The following is a 13559-nucleotide window of genomic DNA, read 5'->3' on the forward strand; positions in this document are numbered from 1 at the left end:
ATCATTGTACCATGTTGGCTTTTCAGATAGGGGTCGGCAATATGGAGTGCAGATGGCTGTAGCTCTATTCAGTTCTAGACTGTGCAACAGGCTTTGGGAGATATGGCCTTGGATTATACCAGTGCTTCTTAACCTGTGGGCCGCAAACCACCAGTGGGCCGCAAGGACGAAAATCTGATGCACGAGCCTCCTTCCTCTTTATTTTATTATTTATTATTTTATTTCTGCTCCTTTCATGCCGCCTGCCCCTCCTTCCCTGTTGCTGACCAGCCCCAACCCCTTGGATAGACCACATCAGCCCTAGATTATTAAATATTGTTTTCTATGGGCGAGCAGATGGCAACTACTGGATGGGATTTCTTCTGTATCAGAAACTAGAGCTGATGTGGTCTATCCAATGTAATTTTCTGAATCAGCACCCCAAATAATCAAACCAAACCTAAAGTTGACCAAAAACTGATTTGTAACCCTTTTAGTACTAATGTTGGAGACTGGTCCCTGGTCAAAAAAAGGTTGGGTACCACTGGATTACACAGATATGCTGGCAAATATAGTTCTCAGATTCATATAAAAATAGCTTCAGAGAAGTAATACATATATATATAAGCTTTATTACACGTGATTATCTGCATTCAGTAGATGTAGTGTTTGTGCTTTAAGACAGCAAGCTGTGGTCAAGTATGAATAACTAGAAGTGCTTGAGGCCGAGAGGGCTGAATTCAAGTTTCTTTATCATGACAGTGAACCTGAAGCAGGAGAATTAATTTGTGCCAAAGATTCTCTTCCAGCTGGAGGTTGTTAAAGAGCAGAATGGAAGTGTGTCTGCTGTCAGGTCCCCTTGTCATTTCAGGCTTCTCCTGCCCCATATACTGACAATCATATGCATTAGTGTGAGGTCCGGGTTGCTCACCGGTGGAGGTGGTGGAGGTAGTCTGCAGCTCCCATTCCCCTCTTTTTCCTGTGCTGGGAAGCAGTGCAATGGTCAGTTTGATCAGTGTCCTCTGTCTCTTTACCATTACTGTTGTTCTCAGTATCAGCACAAGATGGAGTATGGTCTTCAATCCTGCAGGAGAGCAAAGGCATCCAATTAAGAAAGATTATGTTTTCTCCTCTGGAAAATCGGATAAACAATACAAAGAAAAAGTAGAAATGTCTTTCTTAAACATCATATTAGTGATGTGGGGGGAAAAGAGTTCACGAGAGGCTGCTCTTATATTCAACATTTTCTTATAGTTCTGGAAGAAACACTGATGTTTTCCTGTCACACTAATTCTATACTGTAGAATTAATGCAGTTCAATACCACTTTTAACTGCCATGGCTCAATTCTGTGGAATCGTGGTAGTTATAGTTTGGTGAGGCACTAACATTCTTTGGCAAAGGAAACTAAGGATCTTAGAAAACTATAACTTCCATGTGTTGCCAAATGCAGCACCCAAACACAAATCAAGGAACATGAAAGGCACTGCAGACTAATTCAGACTGAGAAGTCAGCCATAGCAGAGCGCTTGATGAACCAACCTGAACACAACATATTATTTGAGAACACGGAAATGATGGACCACTCTAACAACCACCATGTCAGACTACACAGAGAAGCCATTGAAATCCATAAGCATGTGGACAATTTCAATAGAAAGGAAGAAACAATGAAAATAAACAAAAGCTGGCTACTTGCATTTAAAAACTAAAATCAGGGCAGCAAATAAAGAACAACACTCTGAAAACAGGGGAATTGCAGACATGAAAAAACCACGGCCAGTTAACACCTCCCAACAGAGGATTCCCTCAGGCAGAAATCAGCCAGGCCTTGAAGCTGCAAGGCTTTGCAATGATAATCAAGGTGATTAATTGCAACATTCACACTTGCCTCCAACTTCCTGTGACTCTTTCTCCCATATGGACCTTCAATAGATATATAAACCTCCCTTGTCTAGTTTCCAATATACCCCACAAACTCTGAGGATATCTGCCATAAATGTGGGTGAAATGTCAGGAGAGAATGCTTCTGGAATATGGTCATACAGCCCTGAAAACTCACAGCAACCCGATAACTTCCATGATTCTATAGTATTATTATGGCTGCTAATGTGGTGTCAAACCACTAATTCTACAGTATAGACACATTCTTTGAACGTTAGGAAGTTACATTCTGCTTGTCTATGTAAATTATGCAGATTAAGTATATATACTATTTTTCATAAATATGTTCTGCTTCTGTTAATCATTAGACAAAACCTGCTAACATAGGGTGATTTATGGACAAAACCTGCTAACATAGGGTGATTTATGGACTTCCAGATGTTGTTGGACTGTAACTTCCATTATTCCTTACATTGCTGTACTAGTTAGGATTAGTCCAGATGTTGCCTGAAGTTGTAAATTATATACAGACATTATAGTTGAGATTGCCCCAAAATATAAATTGATGATGAAAGTCATCCATTTAAGAACCAGCAGAAGAAGCACGGCACATCTAACAAATGTGAACTGGAATAAAAATGGCATGGCCATTTGTATATCCTGAAATAGGGAATTTTGAATGTGTGGCATTTAAAATACCCTGTGCTGGTCCCCAGCAACCCGATAGCTCTCACTGGTGGATGAAAGAGTAGTTTTAGATGCTGATGTTGAGGTTTAGACAGGATTGTATGGGTACACTCAGCCTTCCAGATAGTGTGGTTTGGTTGCTTAGGTAAAGGTTTTCCCCGACATTAAGTCCTGTTGTGTCTGACTCTGAGGGTTGGTGCTCATCTCTATTTCTAAGCCGAAGAGCCGGTGTTGTCTGTAGACACCTCCAAGGTCATGTGGCCAGTATGACTGCATAGAGCGCCGGAGCGCTACCTATTGATCTATTCACATTTGCATGTTTTTTGAATTGCTAGGTTGGCAGAAGCTGGGGCTAACAGCAGGAGCTCACCCCACTCCCTGGATTTGAACTGTCTACCTTTTGGTCAACAGTTCAGCCCGCTGTGTCCTTAGAAAGCCATTTGTTGCTTATGGCTTTGTAAAGCTGGGAAATGCCACTGTGGATTGGGCTCAAGAGATTAAACAGCCAGGATATCTGGGGCAGTATCAGGGTTAAAGGTTTCCAGTTTTCACAAGTGTTCTACCTGCCACAAAATCACACTTCCTGAATATTTTTAAGAAGAGCTCTGGCAAACCTATGTGGGTATTCCTTGCTTAAGAAAGCCCTGTGCTGCCACCAAACAAGAGATATAATGAAGGCCATATACATTCTCACCTAGAATGCATTCTAGTAGTTCATTATGAGATGCTAGGTTCAAAGTTAAAATAATATGACTCAGCAGGTGAGATGGATTAGTCTAAAATGCACACAGCCTTTGTGTGTATAAAAATATGAAAATGTGTGCATGTACACACAGACATGAGTGGTCCCTGGCTCCATGGCAACACTAAAATGCAGGCTTTGGGGTGCAAAAGGAATCTGCAGAGTTGTACTCAAAAAGCAGCATGATTTTTTTGAAGCAGAAACATACTTTAAGCGACTGAAATGCTGTAGTTCTAGGAGTCTGGTGGAGCTGCCCTTTTCTGAAGGAGGCCTATGGTGGGAGTGCAGCCTCCATTTCCTCTGCCTTCTGTGGAGTTGTTGCAAAGCCTGAGTAATGCACCGGTTCTCTGCACATTGCCAGATCAGCTGAGCTCGTTCCTCTGCTTCTGCATCCCCACTGCTGTGGAAGAGGCGGCGCAGCTGCCATAAATCCACTCCCTGAAAGATGTTGGCAGACGCTCTCTTGCGAGTACAAGATTTGGGGGCCTGATGCTGTGGCAAGTCACACACTATAGAGGCCGGCGTACCCATGGCATGGGGTTCCCTCCACGCTGGGACTGGAGGTAGTTCTGGGGAAGATAAGGAAAAAAAGGTCAAGTGAAGCAGTGAACGAGGAACCGATGTTGCAAATAGTTCTGCCATTCCTTTGATCTTTCCACTGTAACCTCTCATTTCCCCACTGAAAGCAGAATCATAGAGTTGGAAGAGACCACAAGGACCATGTAGTCCAACCCCGCCATGCAAGAACACATAATCTAGGCATCCCGGACTGATGGCCATCCAGCCTCTGCTTAAAAACTTCCAGAGAAGGAGACTCCAACACCACTGCCAAACAGCTCTTACCATTAGGAAGTTCTTCCTAATGCTTAGGTGGAATCTTATTTCCTGAAACTTGATGCATTGCCTTGTGTCCTAATCTCCAGAGCAGCAGAAAACAAGCTTGCCCCCTCTTCAATATGACATCCTTTCAAGTATTTAAACATAGCTATCCTTATTTTCTCCATGCTAAACATAGCCAGCTCCCTAAGCCACTCCTTTTGGTTATTTTGGTGCTCCTCCAGACACATTCCAGCTTGTCAATATTATTGAATTTGACACATTATTCCACATGATGTACACCATTATAATTGCATAGCTTTAAGCTGGGTTGCAGTTAAATATAAAAAAACCCAAGATAATGGCAACCTATTTGATTGATAACTGGCAAATAGAGGGAGAAAACATGGAGGAAGTGACAGACTCTGTATTTCTAGGCATGAAGATTACTGCAAACGCAGACTGCAGAGTAGAGACATCACACTGGCAACCAAGATCCGCATAGTTAAAGCAATGGTATTCCCCATAGTAACCTATGGATGTTAGAGCTGGACCATAAGGAAGGCAGAGAGAAATTTGATAGACGCTTTTGAACTGTGGTGTTGGGAGGAAAATTCTGAGAGGGCCTTGAACCATGAGAAGATCAAAGCAGTCCAGGAAATAATGCCTGACTGCTCACGGAGGGAAGGATGTTAAAGGCAAAGATTAAGTATTTTGGCCCCATAATGAGAAGACAGCAAAGTTTGGAGATGATAATAGTGCTGGGGAAAATGGAAGGAGAAAGGAAGAGGGGCCGACCAAGGTCAAGATGTCCTTGAAGTGACTAGCTTGACCAGGCTCGTAGCCAGGATTGAGTTTGATTGGGGGAGGGGGAGGGGATGAGGATCTACCCTAGCAAACCTTTTGTATCATTACCCCAATGCCCCCATGCATATGGGATATATTGAGCATGGTGATCAGATCATGATATGAATAAACATAACAGTTTAAATAATGTACCAGTAAGGCCTTCTCATGGACCACCCTGAGAATTTGGGGGGGGGGGGCTGCAGCCCATCAAGCACCCCCCCCCCCCGGCTATATGCCTGGGTTTGATTTTGAAAGAGCTGGGGGTGGCCACAGCCAACAGGGAGGTCTGACGTGGGCTGGTCCATGAGGTCACGAAGAGTCGGAAGTGACTGAACAAATAAACAGCAAACACCCACTAAAACAACTTGGTCAGACTCTGATAACATCAGGAATTATAATTCCTAATATCACAGGTGACACCTAAGATGAGGTTGTTTGTGAGGCCAGCTGTGTCCATGCATGTCTTTGGGATTATGGAAAGTCAGGTGACAGCTCCTGTCAAGCACAGCCAGTTATAAGGAATTACTATATATACTCATGTATAAGTTGATCTTGCATATAAATCAAGACCAGGTTTGGGGGCAAAAATTATGGATTATGATACAACCTGTGGACAAGTCAAAGGTAATTAATTCAGGAGAGAGAGGACAGCACTAAGGCAGACTCAAGGGCCATCCACCTCTGGCCACACCTTTGCCCAGAAGTGATACCACAGTGGAGAGAGTAGAGGAGGGTCAGTTCATCTTTTAGATTCATACAATCAGAGTTGAAAGAGACCTCGTCTGCCTTCCAATCCAACCCCTTGCCAAGAAGCAGGAAAATCGCATTCAAAGCACCCCTGATAGATGGCCATCTAGGTTCTGCTTAAAAGCTTCCAAAGAAGGAGCCTCCACCACACTCAGGGGCAGAGAGTCTCACTGCTGAACAGCTCTCACAGTTAGGAAGTGTTTCCTAATGTTCAGGTGGAATCTCCTTTTCCTGTAGTTTGAAGCCATTGTTCTGCATCCTAGTCTCCCGGGCAGCAGAATACAAGCTTGCTTCCTCCTCCCTCTGACTTCCTCTCACATATTTATACATAGCCCTCATCATGTCTCCTCTCAGCCTTCTCTTCTTCAGACTAAACATGCCCAGCTCTTCAAGCCTCTCCTCATGGGGCTTGTTCTCCAGATCCTTGATCATTTTAGTCACCCTCCTCTGGGATCTCCTGGGATGGAATAAGCTCTTGTCTTTTGCCACTCTATTCAGAGCTCCTTTTTAAAACAGTAAGAGTTAATGTACAGTATTCACATTCACCCATTAATAAGTCAAGCCACTTTTTGGGTTTGATCTTTTGACAAAAAAATCTAGACTTATACGTATGTGTGTGTGTGTATGTATATATATGTGTGTGTGTGGTGTGTGTGTGTGTGTGTGTGTGTGTATATATATATATATATATATATATATATATATATATATTGTGTGTGTGTGTCATGTGAGTCGTAGTCCAAAAATACAGGAGAAATGTTTGCTTGTAACTCCCAACAGCCCTAGATAGCAGATGAATGAATGAGGAATTTTAGCTTGGCAGCACCAGTAGGGCCACAAATTGCACACAACTGCTGTCAGTAGTTAAATGTAGCACACCATGTGCTGTGCAACGTGTCTATAGGCACCAGGTTGTCAGGAAGTCAGGCCACTGCTTGCCAAGCACAGGTATGTTTCAGCTAATAGAAGGGAGGAGGTACCGGAAAACAGCTGCGGGCCAAAAGGGAGGAGAGGGTTGGCCCTGCCCTGCATCAATGTTCCACCCAAGTTTGGCAGACTGCCTAGGGTGGAGCCATAATGGGGCAACAACAGATCACAGCCCTGCGCTCAGAAATCTACCTGGACTTACGACTTCTTTTATCTGATTTTAGGCAAGTCTTTATGCTTAGCCAGGCAACATTGTGGATGGGGCAGGCTTGTTTTCTGCCGCACCAGAGACGAGGACATGGAGCAATGGATTCAAATCGCAGGGAAAGAGATTTCATCTAAACATTAGGAAGAACTTTATTTCAGTAAGAGCTGTTCAGCAATGGAATATGCCTTGGAGTTTCATTCTTTGGAAATTCTTATACAGACGTGGGATGGCCCTAGAATCATTGAATCATAGAGTTGGAAGAGACCTCATGGGCCATCCAGTCCAACCCCGCCAAGAAACAGGAAAATCGCATTCAAAGCACTCCTATAAGATGACCATCCAGCCTCTGTTCAAAAGCCTCCAAAGAAGGAGCCTCCACCACACTCCGGGGCAGAGAGTTCCACTGCTAAACAGCTCTCACAGTCAGGAAGTTCTTCTTAATGTTCAGGTGGAATCTCCTTTCCTGTAGTTTGAAGCCATTGCTCCACATCCTAGTCTCCAGAGCAGCGGAAAACAAGCCTGCTCCCTCCTCCCTATGACTTCCCCTCACATATTTATACCTGGCTATCATGTCTCCTCTCAGCCTTCTTTTCTGCAATCTAAGCATGCCCAGCTCTTTAAGCCGCTTCTCATGGGACTTGTTCTCCAGACCCTTAATCATTTTAGTCACTGTTCTCCGGACATATCAGTCCAGAGTGCTTTGATTGTGAGTTGGACTGGATGGACTGGATGGCCCTGGAGTCTCTTCCAACTCTATGTTTCTATGAACAGCTTCCCAAATCATGAGCCTGGGGAGTCACCTGTCCAAAGTGGACACCTGGAAAAATGGGGGATGCAATCTGCTGTAGAAGTATCTAGCCCTCTGCCTTCTGGACTTCAATTAAAAACTTGATCCTCAGTCTCTCAGATTATATCCCAAATGGCTCCTCCCCCCCCCCCCCCTTGGACTCATAAACTTCAGGGGATGAGAGATAACAGCTGATGCCTTTAGTTGCCAATACCTAAAGATGCACCATTACAATTACTGCCAAAATAGTATTATGCTGATATCATGTGTCTCTCAGTCCTGGTACCATTGGACTGGACAGAAGGAGCAGCAGGGCTTGACCTCTGGAAGGCTTCACTTTCAATCCTCACAGGGTATCTCTGCCCCAATGGCGCAGCAGTTTAAACCAATGAGCTGCTGAACTTGCTGAACAAAAGGGTGGCGGTTGAAATCCAGAGAGTGGGGTGAGCTCCTGCTGTTAGTCCCAGCTCCTGCCAACTGTTCGAAAACATGCAAATGTGAGTAGATCAATAGGTACCGCCTTGGTGGGAAGGTAATGGTGCTCCATGCAGTCATGCCAGCCACATGACCTTGGAGATGTCTACGGACAATGCCAGTTCTTCAGCTTTGAAATGGAGATGAGCACCACCGCCCAGAGTCTGACACGACTGGACTTAATGTCAGGGGAAAACCTTTTCCTTTAGTCTTGCTAACTTATGTGGTTCTCAGCTCCTCTACGAAATTTGTATATTAAGTTATTTACATCTGGCCAAGCCTGCCTCATGTCTGAGCAATTGGGAATTTCAGGGAGGATGCCAAAGTAATAAACAGGAAGCAACCAATGAAAAGGAGTTGCCTCTAATAACAACCCTCACACACCAATAATTCCCTAGCTGCTTCCAGGGGTGCACCTACACTGTAGAATTAATACAGTTTGATGCCACTTTAACTATTATGGCACAAGGTAACAGAATCCTGCAGTCTGTTGGCAGAGAAAGTGAAGATCTTGTGAAACTACAACTTCTATGTTTTCACTGCAATGAGTTATGACAGCTAAGATAATGTCAAACCGCATTAAATGTATAGCGTAGATGCACCGTGAACCTTCTCCACCTCCATTCATAGAATCATAGAATTGGAAGAGACCTCATGGGACATACAGTCCAATCCCTTGCCAAGAAGCAGGAAAATCGCATTCAAAGCACCCTCGACAGATGGCCATCCAGCCTCCACCACAGTCCGGGGCAGAGCTGTTGAACAGCTCTCAAAGTCAGGAAGTTCTTCTTCCTTTCCTGTAGTTGAAGTCATTGTTCCGTGTCCTAGTCTCCAGGGCAGCAGAAAACAAGCGTGCTCCCTATGACTTCCCCTCACATATTTATACATGGCTATTGTGTCTCCTCTCAGCCTTCTCTTCTGCAAGCTAAACATGCCCAGCTCTTTAAGCCGCTCCTCATAGGGCTTGTTCTCCAGACCCTTGATCATTTTAGTCGTTCCTCCCTTCCAGATATTTTACTGCCCCAATATGTATACATGGCCCTCATTATGTCTCCTCTCAGCCTTCCCTTCTGCAGACTAAACATGCCCAGCTCTTTAAGCTGCTCCTCACAGGGCTTGTTCTCCAGACCCTTGATCATTTTAGTCGTCCTTTTCACCCTGATATTTTATTGCCCCAAATCGAGTCTGATGCCCAAGACCGCGAGCGGATTTCAGGATCCGCGCGTACTCACAGACCTGGAGGCCGCTCTCCTGCCTGGGGCGGCCAGGGCTCTCCCCGCGGTTCCCGGAGACCCTCCAGGGCGGGCTCTCTGCGGGGCTCCTGTCGCCTTCCCTCGAGCGGATCCCACTCACCCGCAGGCTCAATCCCAGGACGGAGGCGCTTGCGTCCATTGAAGAGACGGGGCGCCTCGCATCCTAGCCAATCGGCTCCCTCCGCAGCCTTAACGCCAGCGTTCTAAATCCGAACTCCGAAGATAACCAGCGAACCAATCAGGTGAGGGCAGGGGGTGGGGCTCCAAATGCGGTAACGCGTGGCAGGCTGGGCTCTTGACGTCAGCGGGAAGGGCGTTCACCTGCCAGGAGGAGGAAGGGGGCGTGGCTTGCCCGGGTGGCTGCTTCCTCTGTCTGGCAGGGAAGGGAGGCGTGGCCTTGGGTTTATTAGACAGTATATATACGTACATAGGCATCAACACAGGTTTGCGCCTGAGGAGTTGTGATGAATGCCTGTAAGGATGCATCATCACTCTAGGACAGTGGTTTCCAACCTTTCTAACACTGAAATTCAAACCCTGCTCCCCAGAGTCATAGCCCAATGCTCAACCACTATGCTACTCTGCCTCACAGATACCTCTTAGGTAAAGGTAGAGGTAGTCCCCTGACATTAAGTCCAGTCATGTCTGACTCGGGTGTGGTGCTCATCTCCATTTCTAAGCCAAAGAGCCAGCGTTGTCCATAGACACCTCCAAGGTCATGTGGCCGGCATGACTGCATGGAGCGCTGTTACCTTCCCGCCGGAGCGGTACCTATTGATCTCACATTTGCATGTTTTCGAACTGCTAGGTTGGCAGAAGCTAGGGCTGACAACGGAAGCTCACGTCGCTCCCCGGAATCGAATCTGCGACCTTTCAATCAACAAGCTCAGCAGCTCAGTGCTTTAACCCACTGCGCCACTTCACTAAACGGCACACTCCAGAATCCACAGGATGCAGCTATCATAGTTAAAGAGGAACAATAGCAGTATAACAATGTAATATGATTCGGACAGAGGGAAGACATGGGACTGGCAGCTCCCTCTTGCGTGCCAGGAAACCAAAAGTTAAGCAGAACCCTCAGGCAGAAATTCTTGGCATGATGTTGCTTGGGTAAGCAGAAAGGGTGGCTTCAAATGTGTCTTGTCTTTCTAGTCTTCAAAAGTGACCCAGTGTGTCTTCTTTGCCACAGAAAATACAGTAGTAATGTTTCACAGTGTTCATATTTTATCCATGGACAGACATACTTGTTCCTTTCAGAGCCCTAGCATGGATTTTTTTTGTCGTGTCAGGAGTTGCTCCTGTTGTGAGAGAATTGGCCGTCTGCAAGGACATTGCCCAGGGAACGCCCGGATGATTTGATGTTTTATTATCCTTGTGGGAGGCTTCTCTCATGTCCCCGCATGAGGAGCTGGAGCTGATAGAGGGAGCTCATCCACGCTCTCCCCGGATTCGAACCTGCGACCTGTTGGTCTTCAATCCTGCTGGCACAGGGCTTTAACCCACTGCGCCACCAGGGATATAGATAATGCTTATTTATAATCAGTGAAAATTGTATAGAAACAGATTAAACTTCTTGAAAGCTGTAGGAGACTTCAGTTTCTCAGTGTGCAATTCTGGCCAAAGCTATAATTAAATGTGTTTCTTTTTTCATAATGGACTGGGTACATATTTTATACAAACTTCTACTGCACCCATGTAGAAAAGATGGTCATGACTGAGGAAAATTAATGTCAATCAGCACACAGAGAACTTGTTGTTCACATGATCTTATGAAAGCCAGGAGGTCTGTCAACTTCAGAATTAGATTTCAATAAAGGGCCCTTGTACATTTGAGTGGAAAATCACATTCTCCCCTACTACTTTAATGGAGAACAGGCTGGAATGAAGCCGTTAAGACAAGAATTGGCAAGGGGTATGTGTATATGTGTGTGTTTGTGTGTGCTTGTATTCGCTTGTGTGTGTGTGTGTGTAAAGTGACAGACATTCAGACACCAAGAAGATTATTGCACAATGGACTAATAGCCTGTTTATGTTGGAAATAGGAACCTTCTTAAAACATCCACTAGTTATTTGTTATGTATATAATTCAGATTGCTTACTGTATTGTACATGTGTGTATTGGTATGCAGTTTTCCTTAATTCTATGTTGTGGGAGGGGCTGTAGACTATGTGATCAGATCTGGGCTTGTAGAGGACTCAGACTCCATTTTATAAACAGTATACATTCAGACTCCAGTAGAAGCAGAAGCCGTTAGATCAGTGGTTCTCAACCTGGGGTCCCCAGATGTTTTTGGCCTTCAACTCCCAGAAATCCTAACAGCTGCTAAACCGGCTGGGATTTCTGGGAGTTGTAGGCCAAAAATAAATGGAGACCCCAGGTTGAGAACCACTGTGTTAGACTTTCAGTGTAGGAACAGAGACTCTATTAGACTCTCAGAAGACAGAGATGCTTTAGACCAGGGGTCTTCAAACTTTTTAAATAGAGGGCCATGTCATAGCCCCTCAAACTGTTGGAGGGCCAGATTATAATTTGAAAAAAACATGAATGAATTCCTATGCACACTGCACATATCTTATCTGTAGTGCAAAAGAATTTAAAACAATACAATAATTAAAATGAACGATTTTAACAAATATAAATGTATTAGTACTTCAGTGGGAAGTGTGGGCCTGCTTTTGGCTGATGAGATAGGATTGTTGTTGTTATAGTTGTGTGCTTTCAAGTCATTTCAGACTTAGGTTGACTCTGAGCGAGGGTCGGGTAAATGACCTTGGAGGGCCGTATCCAGCCCCCGGGCCTTAGTTTGAGGACCCCTGCTTTAGAGTATTGACGGTTGATTTTATGAAGGCTGCCCTGTGTTATCAAAAATCATCTGTAACTGGACTGATAAGCAATGTACCTCTATGCTGAATACATTAAGTTTGTGAGTAAACCAAATATGTTACTTTTAAGGAAGTTTACTTATTTTTGGTCTCTCGAGAGCATGATTTAAACCAAGGTGTTTTAAGGGAGAGTAGACTTTTTGGGCAATTGAAATAATACTTCTGAAACTCTGCTACATATGTTTGTGTGCGTGCTCGTATTGGCATATCTTCGTCCCTAAGAGTTCAAAGAGATATCTAGGTATATTAGTAACAACTGAGAAACCTAATTGTCTTGAATGAATACTAGTGGACATTTACCACTATGGAGAAGGTTGACTCATGTGAGTTTTTAACTCTTCTCAGGGAGATTCCTGATTTTCTCAAAATGGTGGTGAATGCCATTTTCCCAAAAGGCTATGACATCATTTTTCCAATTGGTTATGATTTCTAGCAAGCTCATGCCTTTCCAAAGATCATAATTTCTCCAAAAAGTTATGGAGATTGCCATTTTCCAAAAGTTGAGGTGTCACAGCCCCATTTGCCATGAAGATGGGATCGCATCAGATATGTCCGTCTTCCTGTCGCATGATCTTCTTATACAGACAAAAAGTTGGTCTACTTTGAGTTTTAAGAATATCTTTGGAAATTCAAAAGTGCCTCATGTGAGGAAATATTTTGTGCTTTATGTTAAATCTAGCACTTATATTCAGTTTCATGTTTGGAAAGGCCCTCAGAAAGATTTGCATATGCAAAAAACAGACCGGATACCCTACTCTCAAGCTCATAATTTAAAACAGTGTGAGACAAAAAGGAATGAAGAATGAGAAAATTCAGGCACATCTTAAAGGGGTTCCTCAGTCTGGGGAACAGCTAGGGAGAGGTGAGTCCCTGGGAACTGGCTTATCAGGAGACATGTTGGTGTCCTTGTTTTTCTTCTTTCCCTTTGATCTAATGTCAGGGTTGGCAGATTATGATAACTTCTTTAAACTCAACACATTCTATGTATTGTCGAAGGCTTTCATGGCTGGAATCACTCAGTTCTTGTGGGTTTTTTCGGGCTATATGGCCATGTTCTAGAGGCATTTCTCCTGACGTTTCGCCTGCATCTATGGCAAGCATCCTCAGAGGTAGTGAGGTCTGCTGGAACTGGGAAAAAAGGGGTTTATCTGTCATTCCACAGATATATAAACCCCTTTTTTCCCAGTTCCAGCAGACCTCACTACCTCTGAGGATGCTTGCCATAGATGCAGGCGAAACGTCAGGAGAAATGCCTCTAGAACATGTCCATATAGCCCGAAAAAACCCACAATCAACACATTCTTTTCCTTCTGTGTTCGGCCTG

The 13559-nt window shown here is 44.4% G+C and overlaps 1 protein-coding gene across 3 annotated transcripts; it reads right to left on the bottom strand.

Moving 5' to 3' along the window:
• Window positions 1-588: 588 nt before the first annotated feature.
• Window positions 589-9594, bottom strand: AVPI1 (arginine vasopressin induced 1). Of its 3 annotated transcripts, none has more exons than XM_060768223.2 (3): window positions 9453-9594; window positions 3500-3860; window positions 589-1063 (listed from the first exon to the last, which is right to left on the bottom strand). In XM_060768223.2, exons 2-3 carry the CDS (start codon window positions 3820-3822, stop codon window positions 907-909), a joined length of 480 nt encoding a protein of 159 aa, XP_060624206.2. In that variant the 5' UTR covers window positions 3823-3860; window positions 9453-9594; the 3' UTR covers window positions 589-906. The 3 variants fall into 3 exon arrangements, with proteins under 3 accessions (XP_060624206.2, XP_060624204.2, XP_060624205.2); XM_060768221.2 differs by having other exon boundaries at window positions 9336-9594; XM_060768222.2 differs by having other exon boundaries at window positions 9332-9594.
• Between the last annotated feature and the right edge of the window lie 3965 nt (window positions 9595-13559).

This window comes from Anolis sagrei, chromosome 3 (genome assembly GCF_037176765.1).
Source record: "Anolis sagrei isolate rAnoSag1 chromosome 3, rAnoSag1.mat, whole genome shotgun sequence".
NCBI lineage: Eukaryota > Metazoa > Chordata > Lepidosauria > Squamata > Dactyloidae > Anolis > Anolis sagrei.

Coding starts and splice junctions, on each gene's coding strand:
- AVPI1 (XM_060768223.2), bottom strand. CDS start 3,822: ATGGGTACGCCGGCCTCTATAGTGTGTGACTTGCCACAGCATCAGGCC. Junction 1,064..3,499: donor CAGCATTTCAGTCGCTTAAA/GTATGTTTCTGC, acceptor GCTCTCCTGCAG/GATTGAAGACCATACTCCAT.